General features: G+C 44.3%; 1 protein-coding gene across 1 annotated transcript in view; it reads right to left on the bottom strand.

Annotated features, from left to right (window-relative positions):
• The window catches only part of NUTF2 (nuclear transport factor 2), a 32,588-nt gene extending 16,376 nt beyond the window's left edge, over positions 1-16,212 (bottom strand). The window contains exons 1-3 of the mRNA XM_083164128.1: positions 16,057-16,212; positions 7,299-7,419; positions 4,044-4,115 (exon numbers count right to left, since the gene is read on the bottom strand). Coding sequence (XP_083020254.1) covers positions 4,044-4,115; positions 7,299-7,397 — 171 coding nt within the window. The 5' untranslated portion in view covers positions 7,398-7,419; positions 16,057-16,212. The remainder of the gene's footprint in view (positions 1-4,043; positions 4,116-7,298; positions 7,420-16,056) is intronic.
• Between the last annotated feature and the right edge of the window lie 1,564 nt (positions 16,213-17,776).

Here is a 17,776-nt window from a genome sequence, read left to right as displayed (position 1 = left end):
CTGGTTTTTGAACCGACATGTAGACACAGTCGACATGGACACTGGAACGTAGCACTGCGCCCCCTCGCATGGCACGCTGCTCTCGCCATGTTCAGACACGGTACCTCGTTACACTCGGCACACTAGTTTCTCTATTTTCATTGTCACTATTCTTCCACGATGCCCTAGTGGATGTTAGGGTATGAAATACTGTCGGCACATGTCGGCTCAAAAAAAAAAAAACACAGTGGAAAACCCCATGTCGATCATATCAACCTAATGCTTGTGTCCACCTAAACCCATGTCGACATTTCAGCATGTCAACCTAATGGTGTCGACCGAATGACTGTAGACCAACCTGCTGTGGATTACCGTTTCCCGTTCCTCTTACGCAACCTAACTTATACTCTCCATTGCGTAGCTATATGGTCTCGTAGGGTGTGGATTATTAGGTAGACAGTGTCTACAGTCAAAAGGTTTGACCCAAAATGTTGACATGCAATAGGTTGACAGGGTCAAAAGTTGGACATGAAACGGTAGACATGAAAATTTCGACATAAGTGTCTCAACGTTTTGGTGTCTTGATGTCGACTACTATTGACATGGACCACTAATTAGTTTAAACACTTTCCTCGCCATGCTTCCGGCTCGGTGCCTCGCTAGGCTGGCCACACTATTATATTGTCCATAACAACATGGAGGGTGAGTTAGGAACAGGACATTTACAAAAAATAAAATAAAAATCATGTTGACCTGATCATGTGTCTACCATTGTCATGTCGACATTTTGACCCTGCCAACCTATTGTATATTGGCCTTGTCGACCTATTGCAGGACTATGTAGACACTGTATATCTATCACAAGGAACCAGTCTGGTATTACCAGGTTACATTTTCTGCGGCTTGCTTAGGGAAATCTACCCAAGAGCTGGTTCTCAAACGCATCAGGCGAGGAAAACCGATGTTTTGGGGATTTTTAGCAATCCTATTTAGGTCGCCCCAAAAAATCCCATTCTCTCAAGAAAACACACAAGTTCTGTGATACCGGTGTGTTCCTGTTCCTATTCCCAAAAGTCAGCACTTATTGGGTATTTTGTCAATGTTAAGGTATTAAAATAGTCCAAACTTCTAATGGAACTTTTTCCTGCCGGTACTTGGAAGTCCTAGAATCAAAACAAACAAGTCCCATTATAGCATCAGGTCCGGTTTTGTTTACAGTTGAATCTGCATCCGTGGAAAATAGTCGAAAACAGACAAGTTTTCTACTAAAACACGTGGATCAAGTAATTTTCCGATATACGCGTTTTCCGACCATGGGGATTTTTTTCTAGTAGAAATGTCTGCGCTTGGTTTAAATAGGTCGGTGTAAGTTATGTTCTGTGCACATGGTGCGATATTGCTTGCAATTCTATCCAGATCGATTGGGATCTAATCATACGGTAAACAAAATTAATTTGATTTTAACTAAATATTACAGATCTATACTATATATTCTTGCCTGCACAGTCTATTTCACTGTTCGATTTACACTCAACGGGGGGGAATGAATTGGGATTGAATTAGCATCGAATGAGGCTGAAAACCGTTAGCTGTCCATCCAATATCAAAAGGTTTGGTCTATTATAGTCAAAATCTAACACAAAGGGCGGTATTCAATGAGCCAGAATCGTTGGTCACAGTGATCCAGATTTAACATTCGCCTGCCAATCGCCGTTTTTTAGCTGTGAATCGCCATGCATGGGGATTCGTGGGGAGTCGCCAAGTCACCCTATTCAACGTGGCTGAGAATCGCCGGCCCTAACGGCGATTCTCAGCCATACCGGCGTTTCCCTATACAGCCGCATTAATGTAGTCAGTTGTTTAAAAAAAATGCAGAGAAATGCAAGAAAAAAGCAAATTACCCTGGACAAACGCTTCCCATACAGCATACGGCAAACGCTGGGTAATCTGCTCAAAGGGCAAACGAAGGAGTGAGGTGGGGAGGAGAATCATGGGTAAGTGAGGTGCACCATGGGTAAGAACAGTGCTTTGTGGGAGAAAAAAAAAATACCTGAAGAAATTAAATATATATTTGTATAGCACTTCTACGACCATGACATCACACAAGGGCAGCAAATAATAATACATTAGACTTGCATAGTTAAATAGAACACTTAAAACCAATTATTTCACATGTTCCTATAAAAGTTCACCAGAAAAAGATGACGAGGGACACTCGGTGAGGAACGGCGATATGAAAGAAGAAAAAGGAATCGCCAACTTCTCATTGAATACACTTTTGGCGATTCCCCTCAACTACCGTCGATTCCCCATGTAAAATCCTATAGACAAAAAACGGCGATTTGTAGAGAATAACATTTGGCGATTGCTGCTTCATTCACCGGTCGTCATCGGCGATTTCAGCTCATTGAATAGGGTGATTCGCATTTGGGGCTCCAAAAATCACCGTCAGACACGATAAAAACACAGAATCGCCATAAAACTTGGCGATTCCGGCTCATTGAATACCGCCCAAAATCTCATCATGTGTACACCGCTTTACACCAAAAAGTGCCGATCTGACTGTTGGAAGATTCGGCAGATTCAAATACCCTTCAAAAGATTAGTACAGGTTGAGTATCCCTTACTCAGATATCTGTTATCCAAACCGGCACTACTGGGGGCAGGCAATGCATCTGGCACTACTGGGGGCAGGCAATGCATCTGGCACTACCGGGGGCAGGCAATGCATCTGGCACTACTGGGGGCAGGCAATGCATCTGGCACTACTGGAAACCGGTACTAAAAATGTGCAACAAAATGATTGCTTACCATTCAAATTCAGTGCGCGAGATGGTTTCAAAAACATAAAACAAAGTTTGTGTACTGTGTTTCATGTGCAAATAATATATGCGTGTGTGTATTTCATGTGTTTATACAACATAAATGCATGTTGTGTTCACACATGGGTCCAGTCCCTAAAATCCTCATTGAAATATAATAATATTCCAAAATACAGAATATAAGTTATTTAAAATGCTTTTGGTCCCAAGCATTTTGGATAATTGATACTTATCTGTATTTTGGTTTGTTGTTTTTTTTTACGAATTTAAAAAAAAAAAAAACCTCAATACCAACATCCGTTGGTATTGTTCACCCTATTGAAATATATTGCAGCAGGGCCCTCCTACCTCCAAGTCTGTCTGTTGTTACCCAGTTTGTCTTATCACTGTCTACTATTGTAAAGCGCAACGGAATCTGCTGCGCTATATAAGAAACTGTAAATAAATAAATAATACATCGTCTATTAAAAATAATGTACAAGCGTATGATAGCTTTGAGTGCCGACATCTCTATAAGATGTTCCAAATATCCATTAAAGATGTTTTATAAATGAAAAAAAAAAAAAATTAAAAAGTTGTTTAAAGAAGATTTCCTATATAAAAAATTAAATGTAAACATTACAGGTCATGTTTGCTTGTCAGTTTTCACACCGATTTTGACAAATTCACTTGGCACTCAAAGGGTTAAGACTCCAGGTAAATAAGTTACATACCATAAGGCAGAAATCAATATCTGCTATTGGAAGCTGCAGAGGGGGGTTAGTTTATCTCTGAGATTCACATATGGATGTGCCTTTAGCAAATCAGACATTTATTACGTTTCTTATATAGCGCACACATATTCCGCGGCGCTTTACAGAGAATATTTGAACATTCACATCAGTCCCTGCCCCAGTGGAGCTTACAATCTATATTACCTGCCACATGTATACACACACAGACATTCTAGGGTTCAGTTTGTTGGGAGCCAATGAACCTACCAGTATGTATAGATTTTTGGATTGTGGGAGGAAACACACACAAGCACGGGGAGAATATACAAACTCCACACAGTTAGGGCAATGGTGGGAATAGAACCCATGACCTCAGTGCTGCCAGTCAGTAATGATAACCATCCATAAATTGCTAATGAAAATACGCACACACAAAAACTGAACTGCTAATCTTATTTTATCAGTCGATAGATGAATGAAAGTAACGTAGTGAGCTCTAGAGCAAAGTTTAAACGAGGAAAACACTTACCGATAATTTCTCAATAATAGCATCTTTGCCTTGATATTGCTGTCCTTCCCATGTTAGACATGAAACGTCAGTCTGAAAAACAGCAAAAAAAAAAAAAGAAATTAGATACAACACGACAGCTGCAGGCATTACGAACATTGTCATACGTTCAATACAACTAAAGATCCACAGGTTGTGCGAAGAACATCATGGACTGTTGGTAGATCTTGAGGACAGACTTGGCCTCCCCTGAACTAAAGGCCCCCATACACTAGTCCGACTTGTCCTAAGAACAAGCCGATCCTTTGAGCTCGGGACCGCGCATCGGGTTGGAGATAATGTCAAACACATGAGTGTACTAGTGGGGGCCTTAAGGGATAGGTTTTTACATTTTAAGCTGGTCATACATCAGAACGACCACAATCCGATTCTGATCACGTCAAGAGAGATCTATTGTAAGATCTGCAACTCCCAGCATCCCGGCATAAACAGCATCTTCAGATTGTGTGCAGCAGAAAATCTAAGGCTCCGCGGAACCACTCATCGTACCCCAACACCTCATGATGTTCACAATTTTTTAAACACACAATGGGGTGTATTCAATGCAGCCGGCGAGTTGCGACAGCGAGTAGTGCTGCCTGTTCGCTGTCACAGCATTCAACTGCCCCTTGCACACAACGTTTCGCCTTGCTAGAGAAAAGGCCGCTGTACAGTCCCCTAGGGCCAGGTTCTACTTGGCAAAGCTTGTATGTGGAATACTGTATACACAAGAAAGTCGCACCCTGACCTGTGCTAAGAGGATACACCCTTCACCTGCCGATTCATCTGACCTCCACGTCCCATCATTCTGGAAGTGCATTGTTTATTCCACCGCATCATGGTGGAGGTTCCCTGGATCTGGTAAATTATCACCATTATAACATCAGGATACACCTCCAGCGGCATCCAGGACATTACTTTGCCATCAGGACTCCTCCATACGGGACAGTGCAGGGTACAAACGTACCCATTGAGTTGATTCATGATTGCACATGGTCTTTCTTTCCTAATATTTGATTTTATACGATTATATGTGCCATTAAATTGTTATTTTATAGATCGATTCACTTGGCAGATATTTGTATAGCATTTGGGCTATTTCACACGCTCCAGCTCCTGCCGGGCGGTGAAATCCCGCACGGCCAAAAGCCGTGCCGTGCACAGCAGTTGTTAATGGACACTATTGTGTCCATTCACACGGGAAGGCCACAGCCCAGCCGCCCGGTTGCAGCCGGATCCCACCACTGGAAGGGACTGCTGTTGGGCTGTGGCCATTTGTAAACTGCTGTGTGTGGCGCGGCTTCCTGGCCGTGCGGGGTTTCGCCGCCTGGCAGGAGCCGGAGCGTGTGAAATGGCCCTTAGTATTTCCTTTTTATCCTTTATAGGAAGCGGAGTACTCCCTTTAAAGCAGCCGCTTTGAGTTAGCAGTTAATGACAAGCGCTCTTCATTAACCACGGTTACATTTTCTTCTATGTGGAATACTGTTCCTCCATTCAAAAGGCATAATGCATTGTGACCTCAAGCCAGATATCATCCTGGTGGAATGGACGGACCATGTTAGGATTGCCAACAATGACCCAAATAAATAATCACAAGAAGTCTTGATTACCAACCTTTAAGACTTCATGTACTTGGCACTGCAGTAAAATATGTATTTATTTTATTATTTAGTAACAGTTATATAGAGTAGCATATTCCGTTGCTTTTTACAATAGGAGACTGCGATACAACAAACTGGGTATTTACAGACAGTCCAAGGTATGAGGGCCCTGCTCGCAAGCTTACAAACTATAGGAAAGCTTACAATTTATAGGGAAGTACATAAGTAAAAGCTCCTCCAGAAAGATCTCACCAGATTATTCTGAGTTAATGGCAACATACATCATCATCCATTTTTCCAGCCGGTTGACTGGGTCGCAGCGAATGTCATTGAAACTCCACCGCTATACAACCCAAAGCCACCTGCTAGGGACCACAATTGCACTGCTCTCGTGCATCAATTACCAGCCCGTTGGTGTATTCTGTGCAGCAGATCGACCGCTGGCACTGATGCATGATATGTGTGTGCCACAGTCGGCTGCCCATCACTCTGCACCCTCCCTCCCAGAGGACATAGGCTGCCATGACATGGATCACCTGACCTCCGGACCCCTGGCCACTTTCTCCAGTCCAGTCAGATGATCCAGGTAAACGTCAAGTGTATTTTCTGGTTCACAAGGATAATGGGGGGGTAATTCAGGATGCATATTTGCACATTCCTATTAAACCTGACCATCCATGTTTCCTCAGGTCTGCCATCCATATGGAATATTACCAGTTTGAGGCATTGCCGTTCAGTCTGTTAACAGCACCGCTGTAAACAAAGTTACACCGTATGTGTCCGTTGACAATGTTACACCGTATGTGTCCGATGGCAGTGTTACACCGTATGTGTCCGATGGCAGTGTTACACCGTATGTGTCCGATGGCAGTGTTACACCGTATGTGTCCGATGGCAGTGTTACACCGTATGTGTCCGATGGCAGTGTTACACCGTATGTGTCCGATGGCAGTGTTACACCGTATGTATTTTTGTCCTAAACCACTAAGGTCCTAAAATAGCCTTCTATATACAGCCAAAACGACCCACAGTGATTATTGGAATAATATTTAATCTAAGTTTTCATTTACATTAAGCGAAGGGCTTATGGAATTACTCTCCACTGCAATAGTAAGTACTAAATGTTTTCTATTACTGGTGCAATAACCAAACCTTTTGCAGAGTGAAACACGTTGCGCGCCCACCTGCAGGGTAATGAACACTTTAGTTACATCTTTTTACACATAAAGAAATGTTTCCACTACTAATACCCCTTTCACACCATACCCGGATCTGGGTTAGTGATGTATCGACCTGGGTCAAGGTAAGGTGTGAAAGCCCCAATGCTTATAACCCAGGTCGACCAACCCAGCAATTTGAACCAGGTTATAAGATGGGTTTAACCCAGGTCGCCCATTGTAGAACGGGCGACTCAGATTCAATATGAAAGCGCCGGACCCGGTAAACATCCCGGGGTGACGCGGCTTTGCGATAAGAAAAAACTAGGCAAGCCTGTCTCCTCAGCAAACTGCGCCATCATTCTACATAAAGTATGCATTTTGGAGGCAATCCAACCAGAACAATGTGTGCAACACAATTACAACCCCTTTGTACAAGCATTAAACCACATATATAAAAAATAAAATCACCTACTCACATAAATTGCTTTTAATTGTAGCCGGTCACTGTCAAACAGACGGTAATAATGTTGTACAAAGCTACATCCGATGTGTTCCCAAATCCGCTTGTCATCCATTCTGACCACTTTCACAGCAAACCTGAAAGAAAACGAGGAATAAAATGTAAAGGGTTTGTTTGTAGTGTTTATTCATCCAATGAAATTCATTTTTTCTTATATATATCGGCAGCCTAGCGACTCTTAATTGGCCAATAGCGGTATTTGGGAGGAGGAGCCGCAGGATGTATACAAACACATCTTGCAGCTCACTTATTGGTCCATGGGTGTTGCATGTGTCAGTTTTGTTTTTCTTGCAACCAGATGGATCCACCGATTGAATACGGTGCATCCGCAAGGGTTAAATGAGCATTGCAGCTTTACCTGTTTTTTATAAACATCACCCATATCTTATGCATATTGAGATCGACTTTATGGTCAGTGTGATTTAATTCCTGAACGTATATTTAGCAACATAAGATTTTGGCTGGTTGTGCCGTTAGTTTTTTGGGTACTTATATGTTAGTTGGGCGCCCACTAAGCTATTTGCATAGTTTTGCGCTGCGCTCGCCACACTATATAAAATCAACTCCATGCGGACATGGATAGTGGGGGTGTTAATGGTGATTAAATATGACCAGAGAGACAATAAGTGAAAAGCGCAGGTTACGTAATAAGTCCGCAACCAAGTCACCCTTTATACCTAACTACGTGCGAACAAAACGTAGCGCAGCGTAGCGTACCTTTTATTGTATTATGTACATATAGGACCAATACCTTAATCAGAGATTCCTTCGCAGTACTTTGTCTCTAATCTGCGAATATACCTTACAGGACAGTGTCCGTAATATACCTTATCGCTATTATGCGAATAAACAGACACGACCACTGTATAGAAATAAGGAGATAAGAACTCCGTAAAAAGGTTGTATTTAAGTCCCTAATGGACAAAAGGGGGTTACAGAAATAAGAATAAACAGGTATAACAAATGATACAATATACTAACAATGAATACTAAACAGGCTCTGCTAGGGGGAAAGAATACAGATACAAGACACAATCAGCCAATCAATACAATAAGAATGAATACCGTTAATGCAACCGTTTACCGTCTCATCAAATATGCGAAGCGCAGTCCGGTCAGAGCTCGCTATCGTTCAGGAATGAACTATAGCCCGGTAGAAAGTCAGGGGAAGGTAGATGTGCCGAAGAGAGCTTTTGCTGCTCTGGGTCGCCTATCTTATAGGGGGTCAGAAAGGGGAGGTCAAAGGCCGTTCTCATTGGTCAGAGGTCGTATGTCAGGTCAGCTGTGATTGGGGGGTAAGATGATACACCTGGTTTGGCTAGGTCCAGGGGAGTGAACTTTAAGAGTCCTTTGTTTGGTGGTTTCGGCGTCAGCAGTGATAAGAACCGGTTTCATCTAGATTCCTTTGTTACATACTTTCAACAGAAACTGTCCCTGGAATATGGATTATGTCCATAACTATCGAGCCGTGTATATTGCAAAATATTCGCAATGACCGGAATACTTCGCACAATGAACGGAACGATACTAAACATGATACAGACAGATGTGTGCAGGGCTAACTAAGCTATGTGTGGCGTTCTAAACCTTTAACTATATTTCATTTAGTGTAAGTGTGTTATTATGAATTTATGTGTGATAGTATGGCTACTCTTCTGGTCCACTTTGTCACACATACTCGGGTATGGAAACTTTATTTGCGCAACTCTGCGAACCAAAATGGCGGCCATACTATCCTAAAATGGCGTGTGTGTAACTCGACTTCCATAGGGGTATGAGCGTACTAACTATAGTGGGTGCCCAACTAACATATAATTACCGTTTTTTCTTTTTGCAAGTATCTTTTAACAAAGTGTAATTTTTCACATTTGTTTAGGGGTTGCTTGGCAACCGATCCGGAAGTCCGTGCGCTCCAGCTGGAGCGCGTCGCACACTGGTGACGTCATTCATGACCGGACGATGGACGGCGGCCGGCAGCCCAGTGATGGGGGTGTCTATTTAGGCAAGTCTTTGTTACACTGTATGTGAGCCTGAAGACGTGCATTAAAGCGAAACGTTGCTTAATCTGTGACCCCAGTGTCCATTTATTGTATTTACAAACTGTGAGCGTCCTGCGGGTGCTAAAAAACCCTGAGATATAGTATATAATGTGATATATAGTCATCCAAGTCTGCCGGCACTTGCTCCAAGCAACTAGATCAGCTGGCCCCGGTGCCTGAACACAATCCAATATATCCAGTACAAAAACGGCACTCCAGAGGCAACGTGTTAAAGCCAATAAACGGTGTATTTAAAGCATATGACAAGCTTTCGGGGTATTAGCCCCTTCTTCAGGTCAAGAAGGGGCTAATACCTGTAGGTGTTGACCTGAAGAAGGGGCTAATACCCCGAAAGCTTGTCATATGCTTTAAATACACCGTTTATTGGCTTTAACACGTTGCCTCTGGAGTGCCGTTTTTGTACTGGATATAATGTGATATATATATATGGGGGGGGGGTTGTGATCCTTTTTCCGCGCCGGTTTGTGGGCTGCACTTCTATCGTACCTAGCTGTTAATATAGGTACCGGGTGGGGAAAGATAGAAAGAGAGATAGATGTGCGCTCTGTTCACCACTTAATAATCATACATTGGTACATAAAATGTATATTTATTCTGATTTTCTTTACAATAGGAATAAAATAATTTTTCAATATAAAATAGGGTTGTACAAAATTCAATGTAGATTCCAGATTCAGATTTAATGCTGTTCAAGTGAACGACAGAAAGAAGATCCAACTCTCGCTGCACACCCACAGGAGTTGGATAATATACCCCCACCGCATTTTTTAACCACATACGTGGAAGAGACCTCTGTGGTTGAGCAGTTTACTTCAAGCTATTTTCGGCTGAAATCGGGCTTTTTGAAGTCCTACACCTCTACAGGACAGAGGTTTTATCAGAACTGACGTGGTCAGTAATCCTATATACCCAGCATTTGTCGTTGGAAGAAACCTTTCTGTATGGTACAATTCAGATTGGATCCTCATTTACCCCTGATGAAGTCCTAAGGGATGAAACGCGTAGGGTTTCGAATTCTAAGAAGTCTGCATGTCTTGAAGTTGGATCTTCTTTCTGTCATTCACTTGAACAGCATTATATCTGAATCTGGAATCTACATTGAATTTTGTACAACCCTATTTTATATTGAAAAATTATTTTATTCCTATTGTAAAGAAAATCAGAATAAATATACATTTTATGTACCAATGTATGATTATTAAGTGGTGAACAGAGCGCACATCTATCTCTCTAGATAGATAGATAGATAGATAGATAGATAGATAGATAGATAGATAGATAGATAGATAGATAGATAGATAGATAGATAGATAGATAAAATGCAGTGTGGGGTGCGGCACTCCAAAGTACATGGTTCAACCTGGTATCAGCATTTTATTTAGCGATCAGCAACATTTCAATGCCACTACAGCGTTGTCATCAACGCTGTAGTGGCGTTGAAACGTTGCTGATCGCTAAATAAAATGCTGATACCAGCTTGAACCGTGTACTTTGGAGTGCCGCACCCCACACTGCATTCTATATGTTCTTCTTAGTGCGGGCACCCACGCAGCTGCTGACCAGGAGGCCGTGCCTATATAGGCACAAAAGCAGAATTAATGCAATCTTCTTAAAAGTTAAAAATCTAGTACAAAATTGTCACAGAGAAGTTCAATTGTTCCTTTTAGATGTGCATTAGTTGTGGGGGAGACGTCTTCTTGCACCCTCCTGAATCTTCCAAACTACACATCGCCCCCTGAGGTGCAAAAGTCTGTGGTTTAGGTGCCGTTGATGTAGTTGAGATGAGTTGCTATTCGCAGCTAAGCCCTGACTATATGCCCTATAGAGTAGATGGGAGATTGGGTGCAGTAAACAATTGAATTCTCCCAATAGAGTGCAGTTGGGCATCAGCTCACCAATCAGAGGAACTGTCCCAGGTATAAACAATGAGGTGACTTATTACTCAAGCCCTACTTCCAATTGCACAAACTTTTAAGGAACAGTTTAGAATCCTGGGTAGAAGGTTGTTGCCGTTCAGAAAATGCTGACAGGACTGTACTTTATGGAGTGGTTCCAAGTCTTCATATGTAGGCCGACTGTAAGCCTCCAGCTGCTGTACATGGCCAAGGGTACATAGTCCAATCTCAATCATGTTTTTGAACTAGTTGCCACAGACCCCCCCCCCCCTTATCAACCATATATATGCAGTGTAAATAACGATCTGATAATACCCCTTTCACACCGCAAAAATAACCTGGGTCCATGTGACAAAGGGCCATGTCCAATATCCCAGGTCCAGCAACCTGCCAATCTGACCTGGGATAAAAGAAGGGTTAGTCCGTTGTCGGACCCGGGTTGCTGGGCAGTCACTTCTATGCAGGAGGAAACAGCGTCACCTCAGTGCGGCCTTCTCCACCCCCCCCCCCCCCACACACAAAAAAAATCACCTCTCAGGCATGTAAATTGATTTAAGAAACTTCCCCTTCTATGTATCATTGCCAGAAAGCTTTATATGAACTCTTTATATGTAACTCCAGTACCTTGTAATGAATATTGGAGGCTCTACAGGAACCTCCTCGTCAATTTACACACTCGCCCAAACACACCCAATGGCACTAACTCCCAAATACCCAACCGTGCCAAAGATCCCGAATATCAAATTGCGTGAACGTGGTAGAAAGTACACGAATCCCTGAGCACCCAAACCCAAGCCAACTCCTAAATACCCAACTGTGCGAATATCCAAGCATCGGAAAGACTGAGCGCCCCAACTCCCAAATACCCGTGTCCCAGAGATCTTTAAGCTGCATTCTTCTGATCTTCCCTGCAGCAGGTTTAAATCAAAAGATCCAGCTAAAGATCTGTGGGAGTGCGCAACGAATCATGATTGCGAACGATTTGCAGTAAAAAATAGAAAGAAAAAAAAAAAATCTACTTTAGGGTGCCCACACACTAGAAAGATCTGTGATCAGAAGACTTTTCTTAAAGGCAAAAACAGTCAAGGACGCGAATGTGCCCGAACACTCGAGTGCACATAGGTACAAACACACCCAAGTCCCTGCAGCATGGAAGATCAGAAGATACAGCTAAAGATCCGTGGCACTGAAGATGAAAGAAAAAGAAAAAAAATCACTGTAGTGTGTGGGCACCTGTAGCAGGCATACCATAATTGAAATCCATGCCAGAGGGAAAGTCCTATACACACTAGGCAATTTATACAACACATACACACTGACCATTATCGTTAACTAGGTCCCTAATTCCATACATGCATCACTGACTATATAGTTCAAATTGAACTGCATGTACAGATGAGAGGGGGTCATTAATGGTATGCTTCGTAAACAATATTGAGTATACACACAAAACTTTTTGAGTTTTTAAAAATGATATTGCTCAGAAAGGTTCTTCTGCGTGATATTTTTTAAAACTCATTATATATGGGGCTAAACATTATTATTATTATTATAATTTTATTTATAAGGCGCCACAAGTGTTTCGCAGCGCCGTACAAAGGAACAATACAGGGAAACAAAACTTGGCATAACATTGAATAAATAACAAAAATACAGTACAAATAAAGAGCGCCACAGATCAATACACATTACAGCTTGGATATAAGTAGTGAGGACTCAATCAACAAACAACTAGAGGCTTGAGGCCAATGATGGAGAGGAGTATGCAGATGAAGATGGTCACTGAGTGTTGGAGTAAAGGAGAGCTGTGAGTGAAATGTGAAGAGAAGTGGGCTTTGACAACAGGAGGGAAGAGGGCCCTACTCGGAGGAGCTTACAATCTAGTAGTAACATTCCATCCTCAAGGAAAAAGGATTGGGTTGGGTGTGCCAATTTATCTTCTTAATAAGGATAGCAAAGAGCTTAAATTCATTAGCATTATATTTAAACTAGAGTTAAAAAAAACAAATAAAAAACTGTAAAAATTACTGATTCAAAATGTAAATATTTTCTGAGTGACAAAAAATGGGAAATAATGTACCCCATCCCTTACTAGTGTTCACTCTAGAAATTTTGCCAGGCAGGGCGCCGGGGGACGGGTCCGGGGCCGCCGACGGCACACTTGTGGGCGTACCCAGACCGCCGACGTGACTAAAGTGGGCGGGCCGGGCCGCCGACGTTACTAAAGTGGACGGGCCGCCGCCATCACTAAAGGGGGCGGGCCCGGCCGCCGCCATCACTAAAGGGGGCGGGCCCAGCCGCCATCACTAAAGGGGGCGGGCCCTGCCCCGCCGAAGATGCCGTCACCACAGGGGAAGGTGCCTTGATGCCGGGGAAACCCCGGGCATCGCCGTCTAAGGCGGCGCTGGGCTTCCCTGAGAAAGGAGTCGGGCAGTCACCAGGCTGTTTAAGCCGGGCGCTGCTAAAGGGGCAGGGTGCATTTTGCCCTTTAAAAGTCGAGCAGGGCGCGGCGCAGCACCCCGCTAAAACAGCCTAGCGGGAACACTACTTACTATAAAATAAAACAAGCGCATCCATGCCCCCCCCATGTCGACTTAGACACCTGTCGACCTTCATCCATGTCGACCTAATGACTGTCGACGTAAGTGTGGTCAATAAAATGATCCACACCCACAAAAGTGTGTTTGGCAGAACTTATATTGAAGTTACAAGGTGGCCAAACCATGAAGACAGCATACCTAGTGTTCTTGACATAAATAGACTTCCCTCTCTCCAAATACACATTTGTTGCCAGACACCAATTGCATTCTTTGTGGTTTACTTAGGAAGCCTCTGGCTGTAAAACATGGCAATGCATTGCCCTTTTAAATATAGGGCATAAACAGATTTAGAAGTGCCAGATGTTACAACCTGACACTTCATAAATAAACCCCTTGGCCCCTGTGGTAGGGTCACTATTTTAGTTTTTACCAGATCAGTTGTGAATAGGATAGAACTACAAACTCTCCTATCCTTGGTGCACAGATGTCAGCCCTGAAAATCGTGAGAGACGTCAAGTACAGAGAGGAGAATTTAGAAGCTGTTTATTGGATTGATCCCCATATCCAAACTTTGATTTTCTTTACTCAAGTGATAAGCAGCAGCAGCAGGGTTGCTCCCGCGACCAGCCCGGGTTACTGGCTGGTGGTAAGTTCCTTTCACCGGACATCAGGGTGCAGCGGCTGGGTGCTTGTAGCGCTACTTGCCAGGCAGGAAGCGCTGCTGGATTCCGCTCCTCTGCCCGGCAAATAGCGCTAAAAGTGCCCGGCTGCCGCTGCCAGGGTCCCCGCCGCTACCCCCCTTACACCAAAAAAAAGCAAGGACTAGGGTGGTGTAAAAAGGGCCAACCCAGGAATGTCCCTGCTTGATCCAGGGACCATTTTCCTGGGTAAGTCCCTGCATTTTTTGGTGTGAAAGGGGTATTAGAGATAATCAAGCACTGAGATGGATTATCCATGGTTAATGCAGCAGCATACCCTACCAACTCCCACAGCCTGATGTGTCCAGACTGGGGTGACAAATGTATAAAGCTGGGTGAAGTGATAAAGCGGCTGGTGATAACGCAGCACCTAACGGATGTACTCCGTGCTTTATGTAATGGATGACATCGCATCTACTACAAAAAGGGTACTTGTGTAGTTTCACGGCGTCTGAAACTACACGCTGCGGGCTCGGTGGCTCGCCACGCTATTTAAAATCAACTCCATGCCAACATGGATAGTGGAGGTATGAACTATCCATGTTGGTATGGAGTTAAGTTACTTTTTTGGACATAGTTCGTGGCGAGCGTACACCCGGAAGTAGCACGGCGCCATGCTGGCGCCGTGAAACTACACAAGTACCACAAAAAGTTTGTGCCGCGCATACTATATATAATATGTATAGTATCTATCGGCACACCCCTTTCCTAGTTTTGGGGTGCCCTATGGCTTGTGCCGCATATACTTTATGTAATATATATATATATATATATATATATATATCGGCACACCCCTTTCCTAGTTTTGGGGTACCCTATGGCTTGTGCCGCACATACTTTACGTAATATATATATATATATCAGCACACCCCTTTCCTAGTTTTGGGGTGCCCTATGGCTTGTGACCACATACTTTACGTAATATATATATATATCAGCACACCCCTTTCCTAGTTTTGGGGTGCCTTGTGCCGCACATACTTTATGTAATATATATCGGCACACCCCTTTTCTAGTTGTGGGGTGCCCTAGGGCTTGTGCCGCACATTGTGTGTGTTACAGAGACCAGCAGACTAGCCTGGGCACTGCCAGTGTGCTGCTGCTGAGTCATTGGTGTTTTTTGCCCATTTTAAGGAATGATTTCTCCCAGGACCACGAGTCTCCGGCACTTGTGTAGAACTCCTGTGTGACAGCCCCTGACGGGCCGCATGAGTAACTTCTTTGTCACCCCCATCATAGGCATTTCCCATTCATTCCCACGTAAGGGTCACAAAGCAGGCACACGGTGGCAGAACTGGCAGCACCCCGGGAGTATGGCGTTACCCCAACCCGAGGGAGAGTAGCACACCTCATCCCTGAGCCCCCGGCCACCCACCCAGCCAGCCCCGACACGCACGAGGCTCAGACCCCCGCCATGGCCCCCGTGGGAAGAGTCTGCTGCCGCTGGGCCCCACGTCCCCTGGTTATATGACACTTCTCCGCACTCATGTAATAAAGACAAGGCCTGGAATCTACTCTCACCCCTCCCGAGGTCCTTAGGGTCCCGCCGCTGTTGCTGGTAACGACTCCCGCCGCCGCCGCCCTCTCTGCCAGCAAAAGCTGCGCACACCGCACAGCCTTCTATGGGCGGGTTCACATCGCTGCACAGGGGGCTGCCGGGACTTGTAGTCTCTGCGACCGCCGGGGACAACAGGAAGCGCTCTGTGCTCATCATCATCATCATCATCACCGTGCTAAAATGGTGTAACAGGGTGTATAATGGTGGGGCTGGTGTCTAGGGAATCACACTGCCTACTGTGCATGTGGCCTCATACAGAGCTGTGCATTACCTCACACAGTATATACCATATAACTCAGTGACAGGAATAACAATGTACTGCGCCTGTGGCCTCATACAGAGCTGTGCATTACCTCACACAGTATATACCCTATAACACAGGAATAACAATGTACTGCGCCTGTGGCCTCATACAGAGCTATGCTATGCTTTACCTCACACACTATATACCCTATATCACAGGAATAACAATGTACTGCGCTTGTGGCCTCATACAGACAGAGCTATGCTTTACCTCACACACTATATACCCTATAACACCATACCTCCCAACAGTCCCGATTTTAGCGGGACAGTCCCGATTATCAGGGCCTGTCCCGCTGTCCCACCCGCGGGCGACAGTGTCCCGCGGTGTGGGGGGGCTGTTGGGAGTCCCCCCCTGTCAGCTGCTAAGCAGCGGGGAATAAACGCTGTGCGCATGCGCACAGCGTCTATTCCCGCAGCCAGGGGGCTGGGGGCATGGCTAGAGGCTCACAGAGCCTCTGGGTCATGCCCCCATAGCGGCAAAATGGGGGCGTGGCCTCGCGGGAGAGCCACAAGTATAGGCCACGCCCCCCCCCCCCCCCCCCCCCCCAAAATTTCAACGCGCCTACGGCGCGCAGCAACAGCGTCCCGCCTGTTGAACTCACAAAGTTGGGAGGTATGTAACACAGGAATAACAATGTACTGTGCTTGTGGCCTCATACAGAGCTATGCTTTACCTCACACACTATATACCCTATAACACAGGAATAACAATGTACTGTGTGGCCTCATACAGAGCTATGCTATGCTTTACCTCACACACTATATACCCTATAACACAGGAATAACAATGTACTGTGTGGCCTCATACAGAGCTATGCTATGCTTTACCTCACACACTATATACCCTATAACACAGGAATAACAATGTACTGCGAGTGTGGCCTCATACAGAGCTATGCTATGCGTTACCTCACACACTATATACCCTATAACACAGGAATAACAATGTACTGTGCTTATCTAATGAGAGCGGCTCCATTTGTATATGCTGTACTCTAACTCCCATTGGGCAGCATGCACCTATGTTTGTTCCCTCCTCCATACTTTGTTGGGTTAGCCTTCACCTTTTAACTTCCGTTCCTAATGACTTTAGCTTATATGTATAGAAAAACATAAAACTTATAGAAAAACAAACATTCGAAATTAATATTACTTTGAGAAAGAAGAATATTTTTCATATAAATGAAATAGGTACCAAATGAGTAACTCCCAGGGGCAATGAAGATGCTGACCTCTTGGCTTCAAGTCCTGGAGGGGCATCTGCATATACTGCAGCACCTCTGTTATACACAGCAGGGATCCAAGTGTGCCCGCTGCTCTTCCAACAGAGCTGGAACACCTGCAATAATGGAAAAGGTCGCTACCACCTGGTAGCGC

This window comes from Crinia signifera, chromosome 11 (genome assembly GCF_055691185.1).
Source record: "Crinia signifera chromosome 11, ASM5569118v1, whole genome shotgun sequence".
In the NCBI taxonomy this organism is placed as follows: Eukaryota; Metazoa; Chordata; class Amphibia; order Anura; family Myobatrachidae; genus Crinia; species Crinia signifera.
This window is presented reverse-complemented; position numbering and strand designations above follow the sequence as displayed.